This window comes from Biomphalaria glabrata, chromosome 1 (genome assembly GCF_947242115.1).
Source record: "Biomphalaria glabrata chromosome 1, xgBioGlab47.1, whole genome shotgun sequence".
NCBI classification, from domain to species: Eukaryota; Metazoa; Mollusca; class Gastropoda; family Planorbidae; genus Biomphalaria; species Biomphalaria glabrata.
Window position 1 is genome coordinate 11,076,554 of NC_074711.1, and position 27,516 is coordinate 11,104,069.

At 38.0% G+C, this 27,516-nt stretch overlaps 1 protein-coding gene across 13 annotated transcripts in view; it reads right to left on the reverse strand.

Annotated features, from left to right (window-relative positions):
* Positions 1–27,516, reverse strand: part of LOC106071145 (A-kinase anchor protein 13-like) — a 160,546-nt gene that overhangs the window by 74,929 nt on the left and 58,101 nt on the right. For 12 of the 13 annotated variants that reach the window (XM_056021580.1, XM_056021542.1, XM_056021596.1 and 9 more), the window contains 4 exons: positions 26,710–26,843; positions 16,877–16,990; positions 13,681–13,998; positions 1,671–1,756 (listed from right to left, as the gene is read on the reverse strand). In XM_056021580.1, coding sequence (XP_055877555.1) covers positions 1,671–1,756; positions 13,681–13,998; positions 16,877–16,990; positions 26,710–26,843 — 652 coding nt within the window. Of the gene's footprint in view, positions 1–1,002; positions 1,154–1,670; positions 1,757–13,680; positions 13,999–16,876; positions 16,991–26,709; positions 26,844–27,516 lie in introns of those variants that run through there. The other variant, XM_056021627.1, reaches the window with a different exon arrangement.

A 27,516-nucleotide genomic window follows, 5' to 3' on the forward strand; every position in this document is an offset into this window, starting at 1 on the left:
AGTAAACAGCTATTGAAACCTTGCTTGACTGAACAATGAACTGCTATTGAAACCTTGCTTGAATGAACAGTGAACTGCTATTGAAACCTTGCTTGACTGAACAGTGAACTGCTAGTGTGACCTTGCTAAATAGAACAGTTGAGTTGGAGCTATTAGTCAGACCTTTGATGAAATGCTAGTGAGACATTATTTTATGGAACAATGAACTGCTCATGAGACATTGTTTTATGGAACAGAGAACTGCTAGTGAGACATTGTAAATGTAAACTTATAAATGGTGGCTGGCTTCATCGGCCCCCATACTCAATTTTTACAAGTACTTTCATTAATAAATTCAAAAGATGGGTTCATTTAGATATTCAAGTTTAAAATACACCAGAAACAAAACAGTTCTAATACATTTACACAGGATTTAAAACCACAAGGAAATAACAATGCCACTGCTATTAGATGGACACATCACGTCTATCTGTTCATTAGATGTAATGGCACTAGTACTCGCGTGACCAGTAGGCAAGAGTTGAGCATCTGATAGATGTAATCACTTAAAAACTAGACATTCCAAAACCTGCTGTTTTAAACCAAAATCCATGTTGTGAACCAAATTCTATGTTTTAAACCAAAATCTATGTTTTAAACCCAAACTCTAGGTAACAACAAAAAGAAGTATGCTGAATGGCTGTCCCCATCATTCTGAGGCTCAGGGACTAAGTGCAAGAAACAAAAGATGGAGTGATAGACGGGATAGCAAGCAGAAACATTCAACTCAATGTATGGGACACTCGGGGGGAGGGTCGGGGTCAAACTACATACAGAGAGGTGGGGGAGGGGTCACGAAGATAAACTACTTTAGGATTTGGCAGTTAAGCAAATGAAATGGCTAGTAATCGTACACAGGGTCCAATATAGTGATTCTCACTACTGCAGATTCAGACACACACACACATACTTCCATCACCAAGGTGGGCACATATTTAATTTAAGAGTCAATCTCCTACTTACGAAAAATCGCTTCATGGTGTCCCTTGTGACACAAGTACCAAATCATAGTGCCAACTAGAAAACAAATAATCAGATCTGTCGCAGTCTAGCAGTCTATCCCAACATACCCGTATAGTCCTAACAGTACATGGCCACCAGTCTATCCTAGCGTACATAAGTCACATGCGACCTACTGAGCACATCCATTAATATGGTACACACATGATGATATATTTAAGCGATGATACAATAGCGTTATCAAACCAGATAGCAAGAAAAAAAATTGTACCGGAACGCAGATCAAACTGGCCACACCATATTGATCTAGATCTAGCAGTTTGAACCAATAACTTAACGAGCCTTAACTCCAATGGACACCCTCTACAGCCAGGACATTAAAGGGAATGTTTCTGACCCGTGGAATCAGTAGGGACACACAGTCAGCGCATTGATTTAATGGTCAAGTTTTAAACACCCCAAAAAATTCATTGGATTTATTTTTTTTGCAAGATTACACTACACTACAGCCGTAATTGGAACCTAGTCAAATGGTTCACCATAAATCTTTGGCTGGTAATGACAGCCCGGTCTATGGTCCCACTAGGTCTAACAGGAACAAATCAAGTTTATCAGAGTCAGTCTAACTGGAATGCGCCAGTTTGTTAAGCCCAACAAGATGCAAGACTTACCTTTGAGCCAAGTCGACTTTGGAACTGAGAATCTCTGAAGTGAAATATATCTTCCACCAAATCCCTAACACCACTCAGACTATATTCTGAAATATACAAACCAAATGTGACTGTCAGTGCTTTGCATAAGACGAGGATATTCAAGGAAACAAAAAATAAAAGCAAGATTTAAATTAGCCAATAGTGTACTGTCAGTGTTTGTATGCTGTTCGTTTTATACAGCTCAACTACTAGCCCTTGTTATCACGTGACTTATAGGCCCAAATTGATAGTATTGGGAAACAATGACCTTAACGACTAGACAGACCTAGACCTGGTGAGAACTAACTTAATCCGGTCAAGTTAGAGAGCGTTGTAAACCTTTCTACACACATCAAGATAAAGACTCCTCTTCCTCCCCTGTTCCTTATTACGTTATACAGAAGAACTGTTAACTCTTTCTCTCCGTAATTATTTACCACCTTCTGGTGGAATCAACGTTGGTATCGTCAGTTAGGAGAGAAAGAGTTAAGGGATGAAAATGCCACGCAAGTCAAAAATTAGTTGACCAATACATATTCATTTCCTTTCTTCTTCCTTTCCGATCTATCCATCACACGGAGGAGTTGAACACACACCACCACACATACACTTGAAAAGCTGCACAGTGTACTTTCGTTTTTAATTCTGGTACATCTAGATTTCTTTTGTTTTGATGTCGATTTCATTGGGACCACTAAACAAATGTTATTTCATTGGGACCACTAAACAAATGTTATACAATGATTTCATTGGGACCACTAAACAAATGTTATTTCATTGGGACCACTAAACAAATGTTATACAATGATTTCATTGGGACCACTAAACAAATATTATTCAATGTTGATTTCATTGGGACCACTAAACAAATATTATTCAATGATGATTTCATTGGGACCACTAAACAAATGTTATTCAATGATTTCATTGGGACCACTAAACAAATGTTATTCAATGATTTCATTGGGACCACTAAACAAATGTTATTCAATGATTTCATTGGGACCACTAAACAAATGTTATTCAATGATTTCATTGGGACCACTAAAAAAATGTTATTCAATGATGATTTCATTGGGACCACTAAACAAATGTTATTCAATGATTTCATTGGGACCACTAAACAAATGTTATTCAATGATTTCATTGGGACCACTAAACAAATGTTATTCAATGATTTCATTGGGACCACTAAACAAATGTTATTCAATGATTTCATTGGGACCACTAAACAAATGTTATTCAATGATGATTTCATTGGGACCACTAAACAAATGTTATTTCATTGGGACCACTAAACAAATGTTATTCAATGATGATTTCATTGGGACCACTAAACAAATGTTATTCAATGATGATTTCATTGGGACCACTAAACAAATGTTATTCAATGATTTCATTGGACCACTAAACAAATGTTATTCAATGATGATTTCATTGGGACCACTAAACAAATGTTATTCAATGATGATTTCATTGGGACCACTAAACAAACATTATTCAATGATGATTTCATTCTACATCTTGTACACGGCTGTAGCAATCCCAAGAGTCCCAGCGCTGGGATATAGTGGAGTAGTTTACAATACTTGTTGGAGAATCGAGCTAAGGCTCTACTGACGTCAGAGTAATGTTGACGAGAAACTGGGGTATGAACGTATATTTTGTGTGCTATTGTAGACATTGCTTGCTTTAATTATGCATTGTTTTTTTTTTTTGTTTTTTTTTTATAATGTACAATTGTAAAACAAATTTCCTTACGGATAATTAAGATAAGTATTAATATCATCCTACAGTAGATACATTAGTAAACATTCAAAAGCAGTAAGCAGCTATTAATAGAACTACAAGAAGGCTTCAAAACGTTTCTCTATAATAACTTGAGAACACAAACCAGAGACATATTCATGCTGATATGAAAATATAAAAAAGGTCTTGCTTCTAAATGTACAGTAAATTCACTTAAGTGTACAATAAACTCAATGCCGGGACACAATCAACAGCGGCTAGTCAGTGGTTAAAGTAGATCAAACTACCTACCCAATAGTGCAGAGTACAGCTTGGAACTCTCCCAGCTCCCTACAAGACGGGATGCTAGCAGGCACTAGCCAAAGATAACAGTAGCCAGGGACCAAAGAGAAACGTAACTACTACACAATACGACTGATAGCAGAGTTCAAGTTTCGGAATTTCCCTCCGCATCATCAACGTAACATCATCCACTTTTCTCAACAGCATCTAGAGCCAGCGTGCTGGACATGGAATGAAACAGAGGGGGCCACTCCTTTGGATCGAAAATTTGAACGAAACAAGACAACCGAGTCTTAGATTAAAACAGTCCTTCTCCCTAACAGTGGGCGATGCATGACGCGTTGAGCAGAGGGTGCCAGACTCCGGCAATGAATGGGTGTGTGCGCGTGCGTGTGTACATAAAACCAGGTGGGTCAGCCGAGGTCGGTGCCAGCGTTCTTACCAAAGAAGTGGGGCGGGTAAGCCAAAACCAAACGCTGGTGAAAGGTTAAAGGTCACCCTAACTCCTCCCCCCTCCCTCAGCGCGACACACAGCTAAAACAGCGACCTTTATTGTTTTCTAGGCAGACGTTTTGATACCAGTGGGTGCATAGAAGAGAGACACAAGGCAACAACTAAAACACAAGAGTGGAACAAACTATCCAAGCAAACAACGTCTCAACACAACCAGGTCAGTTTCTAGATCTAGTTGATGAGAATTCAGTTCAACATTTAGAGCAAAGATGATAAAACCTGAATTCATGTGGACATTTTCTCGATGCTCTGAAACCATCAAACGATCACACACTCACTTACAGGAAAGTCGGTGCTAGATTCCTATTTAGAAATGATCACATAAAAGTACGGATTTGGCTCGAGTAGAAGCAAGATGAATGAAATACAAAGATAAGCTTCTTGCAGTGATTTTTTTTTTTTACCCACAGTACGCGGCCCATATCCGGCCCGACAAACCTCTGTCCACAGTGGAGTGGCACGTTAAAGACAAAAAAAAAAAAAGTATGCGACCTCAATCAGTCAAGCAAGCCCCATGGCCGGAAAAAAAGTTTACAGTATCGCTGGCTAAAATTATCATCCTACCAAATAATGCAACTCTATAAATTGACTGGTATTGTAATAACAATAAAAAAAAAAGGTGTGGTCAACTCTATCATTCAAAGAAGACCAATATAAGACTTGATACACTCACGAAGTACAAATAATTAGTTTTTTTTGGACAACTTGAAGAAAAGATGGATACAGATGAAATGTCACCAAGAAATAGCCAACCATCACCCTAACATCATAATCTAATCATCACCAATGACAAATAACACATCATTTAATTCTTGCTATGTTCATAGTGGTAAAGACTGGGATTTTTAATTTCGGGATCTTTGGGCGCCTCAGGGTCCACCCAGCTCTGATGGATACCTGACATTAGCTGGGGAAAAGTAAAGGCCGTTGAGTTGGCCACATGACACCCTCGTTAACCGTAGGACACAGAAACAGACGATCTTTACAGCATCTGCCCTATAGGGGGAACTAACTATGTTCATAATCCTACCCTTTCCACTAAGAGAGATTCATTTTAAACGAACATCCCTTTATTAACTTGAGTTGATCACTAGTGACGAGTCATTAGGCTGTTTCTATTCAACTAGGTTTCTGTCCGCTGTTTATAATTAAATACTGAGTTGGAAAAAAATTAAAGAAAGAGACGTGGGGGGGGGGGGTACTCTCGTCGTTTTCTCTAGACGTTCACTTTGGATTATTGAGAAATCATAATAAATCGATGGCCTATGGCCGTTAACGAACTACTATGTACGTCTATAAGACTACAATTAGACTGAAATGAGAGGTCTTTGTCCATCTCTTTTAAAGTGACATTTTGTTTTTTGTCCCACACAAGCCTCACGACTAGAGTAGTTCGATTGTTAGAGTAAGCTACCAGTACTTCTGAAAGTTATTGACTTTAAACACTATCTACTCATCCGAAACATTCATTTTTTGTTTCTTTCTCTAAGCCTACGGTCAGCCAGTTATACATAGACAAATATATCTTGCAAACCCGTTAATAGGGGTGTTTAAAAAAAACAACAGCTTCCGAACCGAGTTTTCGTAATAGAATGGGTTAAAGTTTTTTTTTCCTGATAAGACATCCCCCAATGCTGACAAAAAGTGGTATAGAATTGCCGGATAGTTGTGTGCTAAATAAGTGCGAATCAAAATCTACTGGAGAAAATAAAAAAACACAGAAACTGAGCAAGTTTCAATCTCTTTTCACACATAACTATTTTAAAACATAAATGGACAAAGGGAAGTAACAACATTAAATCTACTCAAGCGAAAGAATTATAAAGAAATGCATAGTTGTCTACCTTGACGTCTACGCATAGTCAATATGAAACAATGATACAACGAGTTACAAATACTGAAAAAAAAAAAATTAAAAAAATATGACAGTGGAAAGTCATTTTTAAAAACTGATAATAAGCACGCGCTACAGGAAGTACACTCTCGTTTCATTTGGGCACATCGACACCATTTAGGCCATGTCGTGCCGCCACACTTTCGTCACTAGAATTGTACAAGAAAAATGTGAGAGAAATAAACAAGTGTTTAATTGTATATATCTGAAGCCAAGAAATTCTGAATTATCAACGACCTTGGAAAATGTTATGCCTTAACAACCACTGGAGTAATTAGCTGTACAATTTAACGGAGGCGAAATACATATTTAACTCGTTTCTCTTTACCCGGTTAAAAACAATTTGCTCATTAGATAAACATGCTGGAGAGATACGCCACTAGGAATACAATGACATGTTTTATTTTCTATGTCATTTCGGAGTTGAACTTGTTATTATTTTATTAATTTTACTAATGTCTGTGTCCCCGGTGTTTTATAATAATAAGACTTGTCTTCGAATACGGAGATTCATGAGGAATTTAGTATTTCCCGTTGCTACGCATCCCCATCTGTGTCCTACATATTTAGCCACAAGTGATACTTTCACGGCTTGTTCATTTTGAATTCCTATTACGTGTATGAAAGATTTCGCGTACCATATCGATGTAGCGTGAATGTTTGTAATCTCTGAATACCAAAAGAATCGCTAGACCTAAAATAAATACTAAAAACACGTAATCAAATCTAGAAACCTGACACTATGTCATTAGAGTGAGACTCATTGTATGCTAAACATTAATACTAATCTATATATATATATGGCTCCTTTGTCTCGAAAGGCAATGGATGCGCCCAAGTGAGTCACTGGTTTTGGCTTAATCTTGATCTTGAGACGGGGCAGAATCTGGTGTGGCTAATCAAGCCAATTCTAGAACGGCAGACTTTGCCACAATTCGTACATGTGTATGCCTCTGATTTAGGGCTAGCAGACAGGGCAGCTTTCTTTTTTTCCCTCTTGATTAAAGCCACTTCAATTCGTTTGTTCTCAGCAAGGGTTGTCCCAGCACGCACAGTCTGTCTCCATGCACTCCGGTCTTTGGCTATGTTTTCCCACATACTTTCACTGATGCCTGAGGCTCTCATGTCTCGCTTGCAGACATCTCTATATGTTAGTCTTGGGCGGCCCTTGGGTCTGACTCCTTCCACAAGCTCAGCATATAAGATATCTTTCGGGATTCTACCATCTGGCATGCGGGTGACATGTCCGAGCCAGCGTAATCTTCTTTGTGTCAGGAGAGCATACATGCTGTTCATATTGGCCAATCTCAAAACTTCCTGATTGGAGACATGGTCCCTCCAAGAGATGCCCATTATGCGTCTCAGGCAGCGCAAGTGGAAACTATTCAATCTGTGCTCTTGGTACATGTATGTTGACCAGCTTTCACTGCCATAAAGGAGAGTGCTCACAACACAGGCGTTGTAGACTAGGATTTTGGTCGCTGTGGTCAATTTACCATTTTCCCAGACGCGCTTGGAGAGTTTTGCCAATGCTGTGGTAGCTTTTCCTATCCTTTTTGTCAGCTCGATGTCTAAGTCTAGGTTACTGACAATTGTTGAACCCACTAATCTATAAAACACGTAATCAAATCTAGAAACCTGACACTATGTCATTAGAGTGAGACTCATTGTATGCTAAACATTAATACTAATCTATAAAACACGTAATCAAATCTAGAAACCTTACACTATGTCATTAGAGTGAGACTCATTGTATGATAAACATTAATACTAATCTATAAAACACGTGATTAAATCTAGAAACCTGACACTATGTCATTAGAGTGAGACTCATTGTATGCTAAACATTAATACTAATCTATAAAACACGTAATCAAATCTAGAAACCTGACACTATGTCATTAGAGTGAGACACATTGTATGCTAAACATTAATACTAATCTATAAAACACGTAATTAAATCCAGAAACCTGACACTATGTCATTAGAGTGAGACACATTGTATGATAAACATTAATACTAATCTATAAAACACGTAATTAAATCCAGAAACCTGACACTATGTCATTAGAGTGAGACACATTGTATGCTAAACATTGCTCATTTCAAAACAAAAAACAAACTATTCCTTACTCTCAATCACCTGTCGTTAAGAGTACAAATATAAAGGTAATTATTTCCCCATTCCACATTGATTAAGAATCTAGTAGCCTCTGATATGCTTCTAGGTCTACTAGGGCACGAAATCTTTTTATTTTCCTAAAAAAAAAAAAAAAATTGGGTGTGTGTGTGGGGGGGGGAAGAATAATTGTGTTTTGGTAAAAAGGTCACAATGACACGTGCTAGGGGTATATGTTCTGGAATTCATGTTTGTATTTACATAGCTAGAACCGCAAGTAAATCTCTTCTATTAAATGTGTTTAAAATTCATGAAAGAAAACTTTTTTTTTTGTTTCCAACATGCTGAAAAAAAAAAAAAAAAAAAGAGAGAAATGGGAAGAATGTAGCCAGGTGTACATCAAGTCGGCTGTACAAGACAGGTGGTCAGTCAATTACGCTATCAAAAACAGAGAGCTATTATTTTTCTAGGCCATTTCGATTTATCTGATGCAGCAGATCACAAAGCACAAACCTTGAGATTTGTAAATTTCATTTCTATGAGTGATAGAAGAAAAACTTCACAAAGCATATACTGTAACACAACCAATTCGAGGCGGCGCACGTTTTATTTATCTAACAGAGAGATATGGTTCAGTCACATTGTAGGCCTACGCGGCCTACGCTCTATATTATCCATACAATGTTCCATTCTGCACACTAAAGCAGGCAACTAATGCAGTGCACGCCATCTGTAAAGACTTACTACCCACCCAAGCAGAGAATACTGTTAAATACATTTGTCTTTGGTGTCAGAAGATTACGTGGAATGGGCAAAAAGGGCACGGGGGGGGGGGGGGGGGAGGGAGGTCCCCTATTGTCCACAGCAAGGTCCTGGAGGCCCGGTGGCTGAACGGTAAAGCGTTTGGCTTCTGGGGGTCCAGGGTTCGAATCCTGGAGAAGACTGGGAGTTTTAATTTCAGGATCCTTGGGCGCCTCTTGAGTCCACCCAGCTCTAATGGGTACCGTACCTGACGTTAGTTGGAGGAAGAGTAAAGGCGGTTGGTCGTTGTGCTTGCCACATGACACCCTCGTTAAACCGTAGGCCACAGAAACAGATGACCTTTACATCATCTGCCCTATAGACCACAAGGTCTGAAAGGGGGAATTTTACAGCAAGGTCCTGGCTGTGAGAGGGCATGAGGGTCTAAAAATCGATATGAGCACTTCAACGCCTCTCTCTCTCTAGCACATAGGCTTCAGTATTCTGTCACTCAAAGTTTACACATTCCGAAAACTAAATTCCTGTCTTCATTTTGAGCAAATTTTTTTTTTTGTGTACTGTAATTTGTCCCACCTTTGGCACCAGCAAGGGAGGCAAGCCGCACTGGCTGCACTTTGATCTAAACAGAGTTACGCTTAAACAACCCCTGTTTTCTCCTAACAAATTTAATCCAATCAACCCAAGTTCATGTTTAAATATATCCATGTCTTTTGGCGTGTGTGCCGAGAACATTCGAAAGATTCCAAAAATAATTGAACGCATTTTTAAAAATACATTTAATTTTATTTTTGTTTTAGAAACGTGATGTCTAATTATTATCGCGTTCAATTAGCTGGACTAGTGACAGTGTCTGGATGACCGAAATGTTGGACGAAAGTGACCCCCTTAGTACAGACAAATGCTTCATTGGATCAAAGGGAAAATCCCAATGTCCTGATTGAGAACCATTACATTGAAAATAGAATTGGGTATTTAAAAAAATACCCTGAGCTGAACAAAACCCTACACTCTAGACACACACACACACACACTCTTGTAGAAAAGTATTGGGGGGAAGTGTCTAGACAGGCTCACATGCTACAATATTATGGATGGCCCGTGTCCCCCAAGCCTGACTGTAACTCTAGAGTCTTGTCACTGATGGCGGCTCACTTCATTTATCATGGAACCTTTGCACACACACACACTAACACAAGCACGCACGCCAGCGAGACTTGAAGGTGAGCAGGATAAATAAGTCGTCACCGAAATGTTGGAACTCTTTGAACCTCCTGACATCTGCGTTGAATTACGTTTATCATAGTGCATAAAGGTCAAACCAAATTCCATCCAGCCTTGATTGAATTCTTAAACAGTTCACAAACCAGATTCCATCCAGCCTTGATTGAATTCTTAAACAGTTCACAAACCAAATTCCATCCAGCCTTGATTAACAGTTCACAAACCAAATTCAATCCAGCCTTGATTGAATTCTCAAACAGTTCACAAACCAGATTCCATCCAGCCTTGATTGAATTCTTAAACAGTTCACAAACCAAATTCCATCCAGCCTTGATTGAATTCTTAAACAGTTCACAAACCAAATTCCATCCAGCCTTGATTTAATTCTCAAACAGTTCACAAACCAGATTCCATCCAGCCTTGATTTAATTCTCAAACAGTTCACAAACCAGATCCCTCCAGCCTTGATTAACAGTTCACAAACCAGATTCCATCCAGCCTTGATTAACAGTTCACAAACCAGATTCCATCCAGCCTTGATTAACAGTTCACAAACCAGATTCCATCCAGCCTTGATTAACAGTTCACAAACCAGATTCCATCCAGCCTTGATTTAATTCTTAACCAGTTCACAAACCAGATTCCATCCAGCCTTGATTTAATTCTTAACCAGTTCACAAACCAGATTCCATCCAGCCTTGATTGAATTATTAAATAGTTCAATAACCAGATTCCATCCAGCCTTGATTGAATTATTAAATAGTTCAATAACCAGATTCCACCCAGCTTTGATTGAATTCTTAAACAGCTCACAAACCAGAGAAGGAATTTAAAAACAATCTACAAACAATGTGCCTTTTGTTTAGCTAACATCTGATCCAACACAATGTTCAATTCCAACTTTTTCTAATTGTAATAAAATAGTACATTGTAACTGCTAAGGAGCAGTATTTTCTGAAATGGAACAGTACTTTGTAACTGTTACGGAGCTTTAGATGATGGAGTAGTACTCTTGTGTGATAAAGCAGCAATTTTTAACTGTGATGGGGCCATGGAGCAGTACTTTAAAACTGTTATGGGAAAAAACGTCTGTAAAAAGTACTTTGTAGCTGTTGCGGGTGGGGGTACTTTTTTGTGACAGAGCAGTACTTTTTAACTGTGATGGATCAATACTTGTGGAGATGGAGCAGTATTTTCTAACAAATTTACACAATTCTGCAAAGTGGAAGAACAGACAGTACACAGACATACTCACACCAACAAACATACACACACACAATGATGCCTTTCACTCTGACCTGTTTCTGATGAATCTCTTCTAACTTCGTATTCTGAGGTCGAAAATGAAAAACATAAACACTCGCAATCACAAGGGGGTTTACACTAGTGCCACAGGGACAAGGCCGGTCGAGGAGTTTGGGCTGAGAGCCGTGGGGGCTGAGAGCCGCGTGGCTTGGGGAGCACCGCTGTCAACACTCCAGAAAGTGTGACAAGCAAACGCACTACGAGGAGCTGTTACTCAGTCTTCTGGAAGTAACTAACGTAAACATGGTAGTCAGGTGACCGTGACCCAGGGGACATAACCACAGCTCCCTTGTCTGCAACATAAAGGACTTCATCTCTGAACAAGAGAAACATGTCGTTTAATTCCTACATACTGGCCCTAGTGGCCCCCCCAAAAAAAAAAAACAATAAAAAAACAAACTATATGGAGAGCTGCCTGATTTGGAAACCACTGCGCAGTTCATCTCATATATTGGTCTAGTCATCTGAACGCTCTAAGATGAAAATGAAACGAGGAAGAAGAGACTAATGACCCAACTAGTTGTGCAGGATTGTTATAAAACAATATCAATATAGACATGAAATAAAACCAACAGACAGTAACCTAATCAGGTCTATGCAGTATGCATGGAACGTATACAAGTGGTGAACTAGTTGTAAGGATGGGCTGCACTCACACACATAGAATAAGGAGATGGTAGGCAAAAAAAATAGAAAGACAGACAGAAGAGAGAGGGATCAGGAATTATAAACGAGTTTGAATACTAAGGATGAATGCAGTAGCCTACGCAGACCTACTTATGACCTACATATTTTGTCAACTGTAACGCAGTTAACGTTATATATACATATAAAAAAAAGACATAAAATGTCAAAGATTTATTGTTTAAGAGACCTATTCAATTCCGAATCTTAACAATAGATAAAACAGGAAATCTGTAGCTCCATTGAGTAGCTTATCCCACACACACACTTCATATAAATTAGTTGTACACCGATGCAATAAAATCAAGCCGTCAGCAGCGTGACTGACAATAGCGTGTTTGCTTGTTACCCAAGGTGAAGGTCACACTTGACTTGTATCACTTTCTGAAAGCTTATTACAGTTTGATCTTTGTCGTTTGTTTTTTTTTAAACGATATCCAAAGATTTCTTTTGCCCTTTTTACATTGTTCCTGGTATTTTAGTGAAATAGCTTTTCACGTGCAAACAGTTTCTTTTTGTCAGCACCAGAAATGCACCCAAATGTCTCAAGTACACAAACACAGTCCTACATAGACTGGATATGTATAGCTCAGAACACGGGAAAACTTCAAAAAACTGAAACAAGGTGTTGTTTTGTAAAGAAGTTATAAGAACTACATTTTTTTTCCAAATCAAACGTATGTAACATATAATATAAAGGATATAGATCTCAATGATAATGCCGTTCCCTTTTACCGATGGGATGGCAAATGATCTATTATTATTTAATGACTATAGAAATGATTATCAACAACAGGCTTGAAATATTTAGAATCTAGATGTTTGTTTGTTTGTAAAATGTTTTACAAGTTTCGAATACTCCTTCCTTGTCCAAATCTCCCGCAGGACAACGGGGGATTGGGGTGGCAGCGGGCAGGCTATGAGCCCTGGACCATCAACTAATCCGAACGACAGTCCAGCGCGCATACCACATGACCAGGCAGCCACCACCATCTATCTAGGATTGTCAAATGGTGACATATGTTGTCATCTCCATGGAAACTCAAAGGAAATAGTTTTATATCATAGATTTGCGTAAATATATAGTTCTGTAATTAATAGACCATTCTATTTAAAATCCGAAAAAATGGGATTGCATAATTGAAAACTTTGAAAACTAAAGATCGTTACTTTTCAAGACAGAAAGGGCGATTTTCCAAGATTCAAGCAGACTTCTGTTACAGCTTGAAAAAGAGTTACGCACAAAACGATCGGATAAGCCAATAAGCTTTTGTTTCCGTTTACAAAATACATAAGAGATACAACATATATTTTTAAAAAGTTCAAAAAATACAACAAATAAAATCGAAGCCTAGTTATCAACATATAATGTTTTGAGATATGAGGAGGTATTAACAGGCTATTTATTAACAGGCAATTTGTTAACACACAATGCATCAACTTGTCAATGTATCACTTACCCAACACGCTATAGGCTAAGTTCTTGGTGCTCAACTCCTCCCCAGACAACGTTGGGGGCCTCAAGGTGGATGGCCTGATCGAATTCGGGGCTCCGCCATCTACGTCAGAGGCGCCTCCGTCAATGCTGCTCTCGTCGAAACTGCCCGTCTCGCGGCTCTGGCGCCCCTCGTCACAGCCTCCATCTGAGGCAGGGAGGGAGGATGTCCGCAGAAAAGACTGGCTCGTGTTACAGTGGATGATCTGCTGCTGTAGAAGACGATCTAGAGAGACCTCGATCTCTTGCTCTAAAGGCAAGGTCGGCATGGATCGAGAAGCCCCTGGGAACAAACAAAACAGAATTTACTTCATCCAAAATTATGCTGTCGCCTTCTTAAAATAGGCTGACATTTTGATGTTACTTATTCAACCAAGGCTGCCACAGAGCGTTTAAGGGTCTTTTGACGCGTGAGCGATAATCATTTTTGGACTCTTGATCATTAATCCAAGCTTTATTTGGCAGTTTTGGAAGCACACAGCCCAAACCACGAACGAATGCGACCAAACCCTACATATTTAGCCATATCTGTTAATGCTAAAGGATTCATTTCCCTTGTTGGTTATCAAACCAAATAATTAATCACCAGTACTTAATTGACAAATTTGTTAATTTTTTTTTATTGATTCATGTCTTGTCTATGCCAATGAATAATTGTACAAAGATTTAACTTGATCCGAGAATGAGTTTGAGAGAAATCACGTGTACAAACATTTTAGACTGAGAGACAGAGTGCATTGATACAAATAAGCTTTGTAAAGAAGATCCTTTAGTCCTATAGTTTCTATATTAGATTGAATGAGTTCTACCTAGAAGAAAACACGTGTTCATGTCGTGTCATTTAGTTTTGAGCAGAGGTCAATTGATGATTACACATAAAATAATAATATATATGTGGTGCAATTATTATAGGATACAATTCATATATCTCTATCTGAATGACGTCAAATGAATCCTTTAATTATATTCTGGACTCTCGCTCCCAACTTCTCATCCAGCAAAATAAACTAGTCTCTTCTAGCCAAGAGCCCATCTATAGAAGAGGGCGCTACATGCGTCCCTCCACGCTTGTTTATTATAACACTGACTTTGTTCAAAACGAGGTTCATTTAAAGCTCACGTAGACAGCTGACAGTGTTAAACGACATCCTCATCCACTTCAACTCAGGGAGCGGGCTGGGGGATGGACTTCACGCTCAGCTGCATTGATCCCTCCTTGGCTAACATTGCCAGACTAATGCTGCGTGTACCGTAAGTAAAGCTGCTTCGAAATGTCAAACGTCTAGCACAAACACATAGAGCAGAAAATCCTTCTTTGAAACCGCTGATAAAAAAGTCAATCTGGAGTGGGTTCAGCCACTGGAAACCTCCGCGTAATTTAATTGCACCACAAGGTCTGAACGATTCATTGATTCAGCAGACGTTTTCCACGTCGTCTTGTTGGCGTGTCAAGGTCGCAGTAAGATCAAGGAGACCAATAACTGTTTTCATTCAGCTTCACTTCTAAGTGATAAAAGACTTTGTCAGTTCCAGTGACATCTCGACTACGTTTCAAGCGAATACTTCAGGTCTGCAATCCGAACAAAGCGATCAAATCCTTCAGCGTTAGGAACAAGTTTTGCATTTTAACTACAAACACCCTGAAGTGAACTACACTAGACTCAAACCTCTAGAATCTGTTAAGACACTCAACTCTATAGAATCTGTTGACACCCAACTCTGTCACCTGTTGGACTGACAGACAGGTCAATAATAACTGTTACACACCCAGTTCCCTAGCAACTGCTGGACAGACAGACAGGTCTATAATAAATATAAGACTCCCAGCTCCTGGATCCTATAGTTCACTATCACTAGTTCAATGACGTCATGTTCGCATTACGAACAATTCCCATATAGGTCAAGAAATTTCTGATTTCCAAAATGAATTCACATTTCTAAAAACAAATGTACCAATGGAAGTTGCTTTTGCGCTAACCGTGATATAATTTGTCACTAGACAGTTGTTAAGTAATTGAATGCGTCAAGGTCTCAAGAGATGTGTACACAATATGTTTACTTACACATTCGTTTCGAGAAGCGATGATAATTTTCAATAGTACTAACAATAGCCACCTAAATTTCTCATGTGTGTTTCTGGCATCCGAAGCCCCTCAGGAAGCGCAAGTTTTGTGTTTGTTTTGTCAATCTGTTACGTTCCTATCAAGTCAATGTCAAAACTGTTCACCTTGGAAATTGTACATTTTAATTCTAGTAGTTTGTTTTTCAAGATGTTTTAGAAGCGTGTTTTGAAATGGTAAAAAAAAAAGCAGAGTCCCCCCTTTTAGACCTTTGCGATCTAATGAAAGATAATAAGCGGGTTTATTCGGTCTACTTTTGCGAATTTAGTATTGAAATTAAGTTACATTGTGTCTTTATTGTGTGTGTTCATTCTTTTCATGATTTCCACTACAAAATGTTTTATTTCGTAAAGAGGATTACTGTTAATTCTCCCCTTAAACAAATGTCTCCGGCTACACAGTGGAATTAGGATCACATTGGATATAGGACATTGGCCTCGTTCTGAAAATACGAAAATCGAAAGTCCATTGTTACAAAAGTATACCACCCATCACTGCCATCTTTTAACAAACGTATAGACTCAATGATTAAATGTAGTAAAAGTTGAACAAGAAATATCTAAAGCGTTGATTCATGTCAAATGTTCAGCAGATTGCATAACGAAGTCGGCCATCTTGTCACACATTATACGTTTTAACAACGTAAGATCTGGCAACTTACAAACCTACTTGGAATGAGTCCTAGATCTTTTAGTTGTGTCCGCTTTACAATTTCCCTTCAATTCTCTTCTTGGATTTATTTTTCGTGTCAAAAGAGAATATCAATTGCTCCTTTGCTGAATGTATGAAAAGAGTCAAGAGAGTGCAGGCGTTAAAACGTGTCCCCTTTACTATTATTTCCAGAATGTATAGTGCTACTGAAAATTCAATTTCAACCCTGTCTCTCTACTGCCCAATAGATGAACAGTTTCCATTGACGAGATATGAGCGTAACAGACAACAAACACAACACTAGCTCTTCCCGAGGGGATGGGGATGGCAGGAAAAAAAACAACTACATCCATGTGTCAATGCAGCAATGGACTGTCAATCAAGACTGACCTGTGTGCCGAGGCCTGGGCCGAGGTCTCTCGCTGTTGTAGTACTGGGTACCTGGGATCTCCCTCTGGAGTCTGATCATATCTTCTGTCTCTTTCAGGAAATTGATTTCATTTTCTGTAAAACCAGATGTTTGTAATCATTGACTTCGCAAATTATCATTTAGCTGTCTTACACAAACATTTTAACAAACACAACTATTTCTTACAATTTTAATGATATTTTATTTAAAATCTTAATTTCCAGTTGTAACATTCTCTAAAGCTTTTCCAGTCACAAATCTCCTGACATCACAAGGAATAAATTCTTACTCTCTCTCATTATTTTAAAACAACACAGGTCTAAACAGTTCTGCTCTTAATCCAATGCACCAAGTTCTAAGTCTTTAAAGTCTAAAACCAATCATAAGAAAATAAACACAAAGTTTTGGAAGATAAATTTAATTTTGCATAGTGACCCCAGGAAAGAAACTGAATTCTCATTACTTAAACGGACACCAACTCTACAACTATGTTGGTCGAGATTAGTTCCAGAGTAAGTAGCACAATTAGTTCAGCATAGACCAGTGATTCTCAAACGTATAACTTCTGTCTTAAAGTTACAATGTTATTTAAACCGCACCAAGTCATTTTCATTTCCTCTGGCTCACGTTCATTTGACATACAGAAGAAGTACCGGTACTGTGACTCTTAGAATGCTCAAAAAAGTGGGAGGGGCGGAGGCTTTTACTGAGCGTGTTTTTTTTTTTTCGGTTATACTTTTTAGTATTTTAATTTTCACTTCAATGTGATGTTAATTTATTTTAAATGTCGTCATCAAAATAGATCTTGATATTTCACTGAACTTAAGAATATTCACATGGTATAAACCTTTGCTGCTGATTTGTTGTCTTCTTTTTCTTGATGAATCTCAACTAAAAGGGCGCCAACTCTAAGGTAAAAGAGGAAAGTTTTATTTGTTGTTACTGCTTTCCGTCATGATACAGCATGCTCAGTGCACTATCATTTCTTTTGTGGACGGATGGGGAGAGGGGCGATCTGGGAGAAGGTTTTCGTGCGGCCTTTGGGCGCTCAGCAAACACAAGCCAACTCGAGTCGGGATTCGAAATCGAGTCCCCTGATAAGTAGCCATGCGTTCTATAGCACCCAACCACACATCCCACAAATGTATTCTTATTAAAAGTGCAGTAAACCCCAACACCTTTCATACCTCACTAAGAGGATGCCATTGAAGTTTTGTGTTTATTCGGACACATATTTGATTTCACAGTCATTGGCCTACTCTTAATGAGATAATGACATCTTGACATCTACCTATTTATGGTATATTGGAAAGTCTAAACTGTCACTTGCCTAAATGAAAAACAAAATGATAAGAGAACATTCCAATAAAGTCCTTTTTTTTTGTTTAAAGAAGTCAGCTAATATCAGGGTCTAACAGATCATTTCTGTATTTTGTGTAACAGATTGTTCGAAAACTTAAGAAACAGTAACAGATACTCTCCAGATCTAAGACTGTTCTTTTTTCTAATTTATGTTTTTTAGACATAAACACATGTATTGTTTTTTTTTATAGTAAGAGTTGACATCAAATATCTACCCATAATACTCATTAGATATAACGCAAGCTGCACTTGATGAAGTGACACATGGTAGCTATAAGAACAATAAGAAATAACACCTGATGGCTTCAAGTCAAGAAATAACATCTAATGGCTTCACGTTAAGAAATAACACCTGATGGCTTCACGTCAAGAAATAACATCAAATGGCTTCACGTTGAGAAATAACATCTAATGGCTTCACGTTAAGAAATAACCCTAATGGCTTCACGTTAAGAAATAACAACTAATAGTTTTATGTTAAGAAATAACATCTAATGGCTTCACGTTAAGAAATAACACCTAATGGCTTCACGTTTAGAAATAACAAGTAATGGCTTCATGTTTAGAAATAACATCTAATGGCTTCATGTTTAGAAATAACATCTAATAGCGTCACATTAAGAAATAACACCTAATGGCTTCATGTTTAGAAATAACACCTAATAGCTACATGTTTAGAAATAACATTTAATAGCGTCACATTAAGAAATAACACCTAATGTCTTCATGTTTAGAAATAACACATAATGGCTACATGTTAAGAAATAACACCTAATAGCGTCACATTAAGAAATAACACCTAATGGCTTCATGTTAAGAAATAACACCTATTGGCTTCATGTTAAGAAATAACACCTAATGGCTTCATGTTTAGAAATAACACCTAATAGCTTCATGTTAAGAAATAACACCTAATAGCGTCACGTTAAGAAATAAAATCTAATGGCTTCATGTTAAGAAATAACACCTAATGGCTTCATGTTTAGAAATAACACCTAATAGCTTTATGTTAAGAAATAACACCTAATAGCGTCACGTTAAGAAATAAAATCTAATGGCTTCATTTTAAGAAATAACATCTAATGGCTTCATGTTAAGAAATAACACCTAATGGCTTCATGTTAAGAAATAACACCTAATGGCTTCATGTTAAGAAATAACACCTAATGGCTTCATGTTTAGAAATAACATCTAATAGCGTCACGTTAAGAAATAAAATCTAATGGCTTCATGTTAAGAAATAACATCTAATGGCTTTATGTTAAGAAATAACACCTAATGGCTTCATGTTTAGAAATAAAATCTATTAGCTTCATGTTAAGAAATAACACCTAATATCGTCACGTTAAGAAATAAAATCTAATGGCTTCATGTTAAGAAATAACACCTAATGGCTTCATGTTAAGAAATAACACCTAATGGCTTCATGTTAAGAAATAACACCTAATGGCTTCATGTTTAGAAATAAAATCTAATAGCTTCATGTTAAGAAATAACACCTAATGGCTTCATGTTTAGAAATAACACCTAATGGCTTCATGTTTGGAAATAACACCTAATGGCTTCATGTTAAGAAATAACACCTAATAGCGTCACGTTAAGAAATAACACCTAATGTCTTCATGTTAAGAAATAACACCTAATGGCTTCACGCTAAGAAACAATACCCTAAGAAACAATACCTAATGGTTTCACGCTAAGAAACAATACCTAACAGCTAGACTTTCAGAAAGACTGACTACTTCGTATCGCCATTCTCCCATAGGTGTGTCAGGGCAACAGTCACAGCGCTACAATAAAATACCATCCATAAGAAACACATATGGACACTAGTTTAGCAATTCCTTTATGATGGTACAATGAGTGCCTCCATTGGGCATAAGGAATGTCAATAAATCTCACAGTTTTTAGATACTAGATACATGACATTTTGGAGGAGGGGGGGAGGAAAGTTTACTCTGTACACCCTAACCTATTGTTTTAGTTTAATTAGGTCCAAACCATTCCACTACAAGCACACACACACACACACACACACACACACATACATCAGTTGTCGGGCGGCCATGATGTCAGCAGACATTATCAGTTGTCAAGTGTGTCTCAAAATGGGCACCCTACAAACACAACAGTTCCATCAAGGTGCACACAGTGACTGGCGCTAACCCAAGACCAGGACGCGATGTGTTGGTTGTTGTGTGTGTGTGTGTGTGTGTGTGTGTGTGTGTGTCTGGTCAACGGGGCAATGAACCCTTGCAAATTCATTACACACAAACAGCCAACAGAACACACACACACACACACCCATATGACAGACACACGTTTCAACAATCGTCAGGTGTATAATAAGATGAAACACACACACACACAGGCGCACTACTGTATGTGAGCACTGAGCAGAGAATGGAAGACGGTGTTAAGTTAACTAGGAGCAAGTAACAACCTGAAGGTTTAGGGTTTAAATCCGTTTACGTTGCTCTTTAAAAAAAAAAAAAACATTGGTACTGCAGAATCAAGAGTTTGAAACAGTTCCAACTAACGATTCACCGAACAGAATCAAAGAAACAAAAAGATAATGCACCTCTGTTGTGTGGACTCAATGGCATCCTAAAAATCCCGAAAAAAAACAATCTTCATCGAAATTCGAACTCGGGACCTCTACGTTGACAAGCTAAGCGCGTTACCCCTAATCTACCACGCCCCCAATTTAAACAAGTTTGTCCAGGTCCGAGTTGAACTATTCGATCAGGTGTGTTTCAAGGTCTCCAGTAGCATTATACATTTAGTCTGAGCTGAAGACAGTCATGGGTTCTACTGGAAACAACTCGGTGTGGAACTCTGCTGTGTATGGGACATTTCGTATCGACTGGACGTACATTCAAAGCGAGTGCAATCTAAATCAAAGATAGATCTCTACTTTAGAGGTGCGCGGCTGGTGTAGTGACCAGGTAAGAAAAGGTTGCTCTTGGCTCAAGAGGCAATCACAAAGCTAGAACTTTCCTAGAACAAGCCAATTATAGTCATAACGAGAAAGAAAAGAAAGAAAGAAAGAACAAGGTTACAAAAGACAGTTTGTGTGGAAACACAAACTCAAAATCGGCCCCCGAAGTAAAATGTTTTACATATTTCGGATAATCCTTCAGAGTTGAAGATAGTTTACTTCCTAGTCCAAACCTCCCGCAGGACGACGGGGGATGGGAGCAGGCAGGGTTTGAACCTTCGATCGTCGATAAATCCAAACGACAGTCCAGCGCGCAAACCGCACGACCAGTGGTCCACCCAGGTAGGCTTCAATATTTTCAGAAAGAACATTCGAATGAAATTATATCAAAGACAAATGAGAGATAAGAATGGAGAAAGAAGGTTAACAGATCTTGTGTAGTGCCCCAACCGTCCCGCAGATCAAAGGATACGTGAAAGTGAATGTAAAGTTAGATGTGAACCTGGCCTAACTAGTTTGTGGTCTATAGGGCAGATGATGTAAAGTTTATCTGTCGTTGTGGCCTACGGTTAACGAGGGTGTCATGTAGCCAGCACAACGACCAACCGCCTTTGCTTTTCCCCAACTAATGTCAGGTACCCATTAGAGCTGGGTAGACTCAGAAGTTGAAAATCCCAGTCTTCACCAGGATTCGAACCCGGGACCCTCGGTTCGAACTAAATAAGTTAATTTCTTTGAAAAGGTTCAATCTCATTTTCGAATTCTCAAAAAATAAAAAAAAAATTTCCGCTATATAGAAAAATGTTCACGAAAATGATGTTTATAAGATTACTATTCGTCTTAAATTAGGTGTAACATATAATGCATACTAATTAGCTTTTTCTTATAAAAAAACTGCTTGCATAATTGATTTTTAAAAATTAGAATTTTCGCTTTCAGGAAAAAAAAAAGTAGCCGTTGCATCAGAACTTTGAATGGTCTAAAATATTGTGAAGTCGGATTTTCAATATCTCTTCTATTTTACGAGATCTAAACGGGACGGACGGACAGACGGACAGACATTTCGCACAAAACTAATAGCGTCTTTTCCCCTTTCGGGGGCCGCTAAAAAAGGTAAATGCAAAAAAAAAAAAAGCAAAGCTTTATTAAGTGTAGTTGCATCAATTAGGATCAGCCATGTAATTAAATTTGTAATCGATTTAGACTAGCAATAATAACACTATTTACCAAATGTTTTTGTTAAACGCAATGTCAATACGCTCTGATCCTATCACTTGTCTGGACCAGTAGGAAAGGGGTAGGTGGGAGACAGAAGGAGGCATCTGGGTGATCACTTTTTAAATGTAGTTATAAAAAAAAGGGGGGAGCAACGTGAATTCGAACTCGAGCCTCCCCAACCTCATCAAGCCAACACGGTAACCACTAGGCCAGGCAGCTGCTTATGAAACTAGGTTTTATTGTTATTAACAAACGTTTCTTTATACAAACAAAAAAAAGGGAACTAATTCAACTTATACCACCACACCATTCAAGTGCAATGCATTTCCCTTATTCGGGATATCAAACAAAGTAATTAATTTCCTATAGTTAATTAACTAATTGATTAATTTTTTTAATTGACTCTCGTGTTGGAATGTAAAAGAAATGTGCTAAACTTTCAGCTTGATCCAAGAGTGTGTGTGGGAGAAATAACGTGTAATAACTTTTTACCAGACAGACAGACAAAGTGAATTCATACAAGCTTTGTAAAAAAAAGAAGTAAGAATGAATTTGAGTGGGCTAGACAGGAGAAAGAGTAGTGCTATACTAGCAAACAAATGAAAATAAGCAAGGAAGAATGTAGTATAGAGAAGAGAGAGAGAGAGACAGAGAGAGAGAGAGAGAGAGAGAGAGTGGAGTGACAGAAGGAAGAGGGGGAGATAGAAGAAAGAGAAAAGGGAGGCTGCCTGTGTTTGCCTTTACCTAAAACAGAAAGAGCCACTTTAGCCAATCAGCCATGCACCCCTTAACATTTCCTTCCCTCCTTCAAACGAAGGCCAGCACTAAAGTTGGCAGGTAATATCTGCTCTCTGGCTCGGCTTAGCATGACGATCATCATTAAAGCCCGTGCATCGATCTGTCACAGGGGGATGACAACCCAGTCTTTTTTCTCCCTCCCCAGGCCTCTCGTAGTGTCACGGCACGCGTGTGACATGTCACAAGTTGAACGCCAAGTTTGTATTTTCTGCTATGAGTTCAGTTACTTAGGTGTAGCGTAGCGAGAAGGGATGGGGCTGGAGGCATTGATAGTGCATACAGGGGACTACAGCCTAACTGGCCATGCCAGCGGCCAATTTCACAGAGTGCCTCGATAGTTTTACCTTATTTCAGGTGTGCGGGAAAAGAAACACCCCTGTTACACGCACCAATTACACTAATACTAAGGAGTGAAAGTAGAGAAATAATACTACAGATGTTCAGTCCCAAAACCTCTACTATGTAGTATAGATATAGTATCTAGGTACCTATAGTATATAGGTCTGAAGAGGGAACTGTATAGTCGGTTGTTGTTTTTTTTTACTGCCCAAATCTCAATTGAGTTGATTCGAAGTACATACATTAGGTTTGAACAAAAAAAAAAACTTCAGAAATAAGAACATAAGAGGCAAGGGGAAGAACTCTCCAATTGGTTGCATGCGAAATAGTAATGAGTTAACTGTTCTTAGAATGACCGTCTCACATTAAAATTAAATACAGATACAGACATGAGTGATTAAAAAAAAAAGAAACAAGTTCAATTTGCTAGACACTAGATCTATTTAGTTTAAAACAAGTCAAAGGGAAAGAGAATTATGAGCCAACTATGTGATCAGACGGCAAAATGCTAACTAAAAAGAACAAAGATAAGTTGTAGTTAGTTCAAACACAAACATTACACATATCATAAATAAATGTCATGATATAAAGCCATCAAAATGTATTCCTAGATCCACTCTATTAAACCACCTATATACTTAAACCTACTCTATACTTAAACCCACTCTCCTAGGCCACTACTCAGATCACCTGATAACCTAGTCCTAAGAGAAATGATTATGTAACTCCCTTTAAATGTTACAACATTAAGATATAAGAGAAATGTGATCCCGCTAATGTTACGGTTAATTCCAGATACAAGAGGAAAGTTATTTAACCCCCCTTATAAATAGTTCGTTTCACTTATATGAAAAGTTAATTGAACCTTCCAATGTTACAGTTCATTGCATTAAGAAAACAAAAGAACCAACATACTTTACATATTTCAATTAAACATTACAGTTACTATGCAATCTCAGTAAAGTAACAAACTCTCACACTTTACATCGCACCCTTCCCATTTACGGATTCCTCTACAGTACTATGTTATTATTATTAATTCTCTATTGTACCATGCTAATGTTATCATTAAATCTGTCGTTGAACTTTTGAATGCCTAAACCAATAAAGGCGACTTAAGAGAGTCTCCATGCAACACAAGAAATCCAAGGAAGTTCAAAGGTTAGGCCATATCATTACACTGACACTATTGATTGGCAAAGCCAAAAGCTTCCATCAGAAATTGTTCAAGCCGGCATGGCTGCTGCTTTTTGTTGACACTAGGTTTATCAGGGGGCCAACAATGCTGCAATGACGAGGGGGGGGGAGGGGCAAGGAGCACAAGGAGGAAGAGGAGAGGCTTGGGGGGGGGGGATGTCGAAGAGAGGGAGATTACGCCAATAAGAATTTAATCTTCTATTACAGACCCTTGATGCTGGACATTAGTCCGGAGCTGGCCACGAACAAGATGCTGAAGATTATTCAATAGCCAGACAGGCAGAAAACCCAGCCAGCAAGCAGCATATTGTAGAAGAACTAATCTTTTAGGACACACATGTTTGCACAAGACAGAATTAGACAAATAATAACTTGCTCACGAGAATGAAAAAAAAAAAGAAAGGTCAATACAAGAAATGCTTTAAGCGAGTCCATGTTAGTGTTGCTCAACACTTTGGTTTCTATACGAATTCCAGTTCTAAACAGCATTATACTGAGAACATATATATTTGATCCTATACACATAATAACAAAATGAAACAAGCACTTTAAGAGAAACGCATTTGACATCTAGCAGGGTAGATTAGACATTTCTTAGCCCATAATAAAATAAACTATTCTGTCACCCCTCCCCAAGTGTGTTATGAAGTGAAGTTGTTTTTTTTTTAATTTATTTTTCCATGGTAATAACATAACAGCGTTTTCACTGTCTGCCATTTGGTGTTTATTTCATTAATGTTCTTGTTAAAGTGGCTACGCTTATGGAATGATAATATTGAACATTCTTTAACCACGAAGAGCAGCGCAGACAGAGCTGGGTGCTTTACACCAGATCTGGATATTGTGGGTTTTGTTGTAGTTTGAAAAACAGCCCGACTGTACATTTGGAATAAGATGTTCTCTGCCCTTGCTATTTACTAAAGAATATTCAGTTTTGAAAGATCAGTATTAAGAAACAAAACAAACAAAAAAAAATCTCACTCAAGAATCAATGACGCCAGAAACATTGTCTATGGCAAGCCAATTAATTAATTTATGGGGGGTTATGATACACTTGTAAGAATGTCAAGATTTACCAGAACATATACTACCTGATGCATGTCTAACTTACAAAGCAGACCCAGATAGGTTGAAACAGACAATCAGTCCTGCGCTCATGTTTTAAATTGTACTACTCATAACCAAATCCCTCCAAACCATTTTAGTTTTAAAATGTTGAATAACAAAAAGGATGTTTGATCTTTTGTAATGCGCCCTACATGTATCTATAGGAGACAGATATAAATAGCCAACTATTTTGGTTGTTTCTGGGGTTGATCATTTTTAGCACTTTTTTTAGCACTGTAAAAAAAAAAAAAAGCAACTAATTTTTTAACTCTTTCGCTTGAAGCAATTTTTAATATTAAATTACCTTTCAAAACATAAATCACTATCTTACTCTTTATATTTTCTTACATGTTCTCGAGTTTAAATTGTATAGCCCCCACATTTCTACAAAACGCTTTATCTTCTTTTTCTACTTTACTGTATTGTATTGCTTATATAAAGTAACTCTGGTGTATTAAAAATCGGAAACAAACCAAAGAGGAGACTACTGTATTTATACATTTACCGTGAAAATTCCCATACAATTTATTATTAGTACTCTATTATCTATGTAGTATTTGTCTCAATAACAAGGTATACTATATAACAGTATGGGGATATACGTTATGTCCGTAAAGCTAGAAAGAAATACGACGACTTGGAAAGTACGACTAACAAAACTCAGTGCTATTATTTCCTGGTGCCCCTATCGATGACAAAGGAAGACTTTGGTCCACCTACTGACGCCGCTGATGCACGCTAACAGACAAACAAAACCCCAAGGGCGTTGGTCCCCTCGCGACTACACCTAAAGTGATTCGTTATGCAACCTCGTTATCTGAGGCGACGTGTCAAGTCGGTACAAGTGCTCACCTACGCTCCTCTCCAGGCTGGGGGAGTCCAGATAGGACGTCAGCGACGTGCTTCCGTTGCCATAGCTACGCAGTACCGCATTGTCCATCTCCACCGTGTCGTGGTCCGTTGTTACCAATCCATGAGTGTTGTATCTGTTTGGGAGAGAGAGAGAGGAGATATGTTTACAAACATTAGCTATCAATCAAGTAAGTTGAGCCACTGAGTTCAGGGACTAAAAATACAAGGACGACGAATGACAACAGGATTAGGATACTTTAGAATGCCGTTTGAAAAATCTAGATGATTACCTACATCGAATCAGATGATTGGACACCACCTGGATACTGAGCATTTAGGCAAATCAAAGAGAGGATGATTTGGATAGCATTAGAAATGATTGCAATAATCGCAAATCACACTACACCAAACAATGTAATACGTCAAGTTGCAAACAGACAGAAAAATAGTTATCTATCTATCTATCTATCTATCTATCTATCTATCTATCTATCTATCTATCATCTATATCAGATATAGATAGATAGATAGATAGATAGATAGATAGATAGATAGATAGATAGATAGATAGATAGATAGATAGATAGATAGATAGATAGATAGATAGATAGATAGATAAAAAGTAGAAGTCGTATACCAATAACTTTTTTTTATTTTTGGGTCAATGAATTGATTATTTGAATACTTGAACAGGAACAGAATATCAAGTAAATAACTCAAATCAAAATGTTATAATCACCAATCTCCACTATGGTATTGCCAAACAACATCCGACTTTTAAAGTAAGCAGCATGTAAAGTTGGGTTG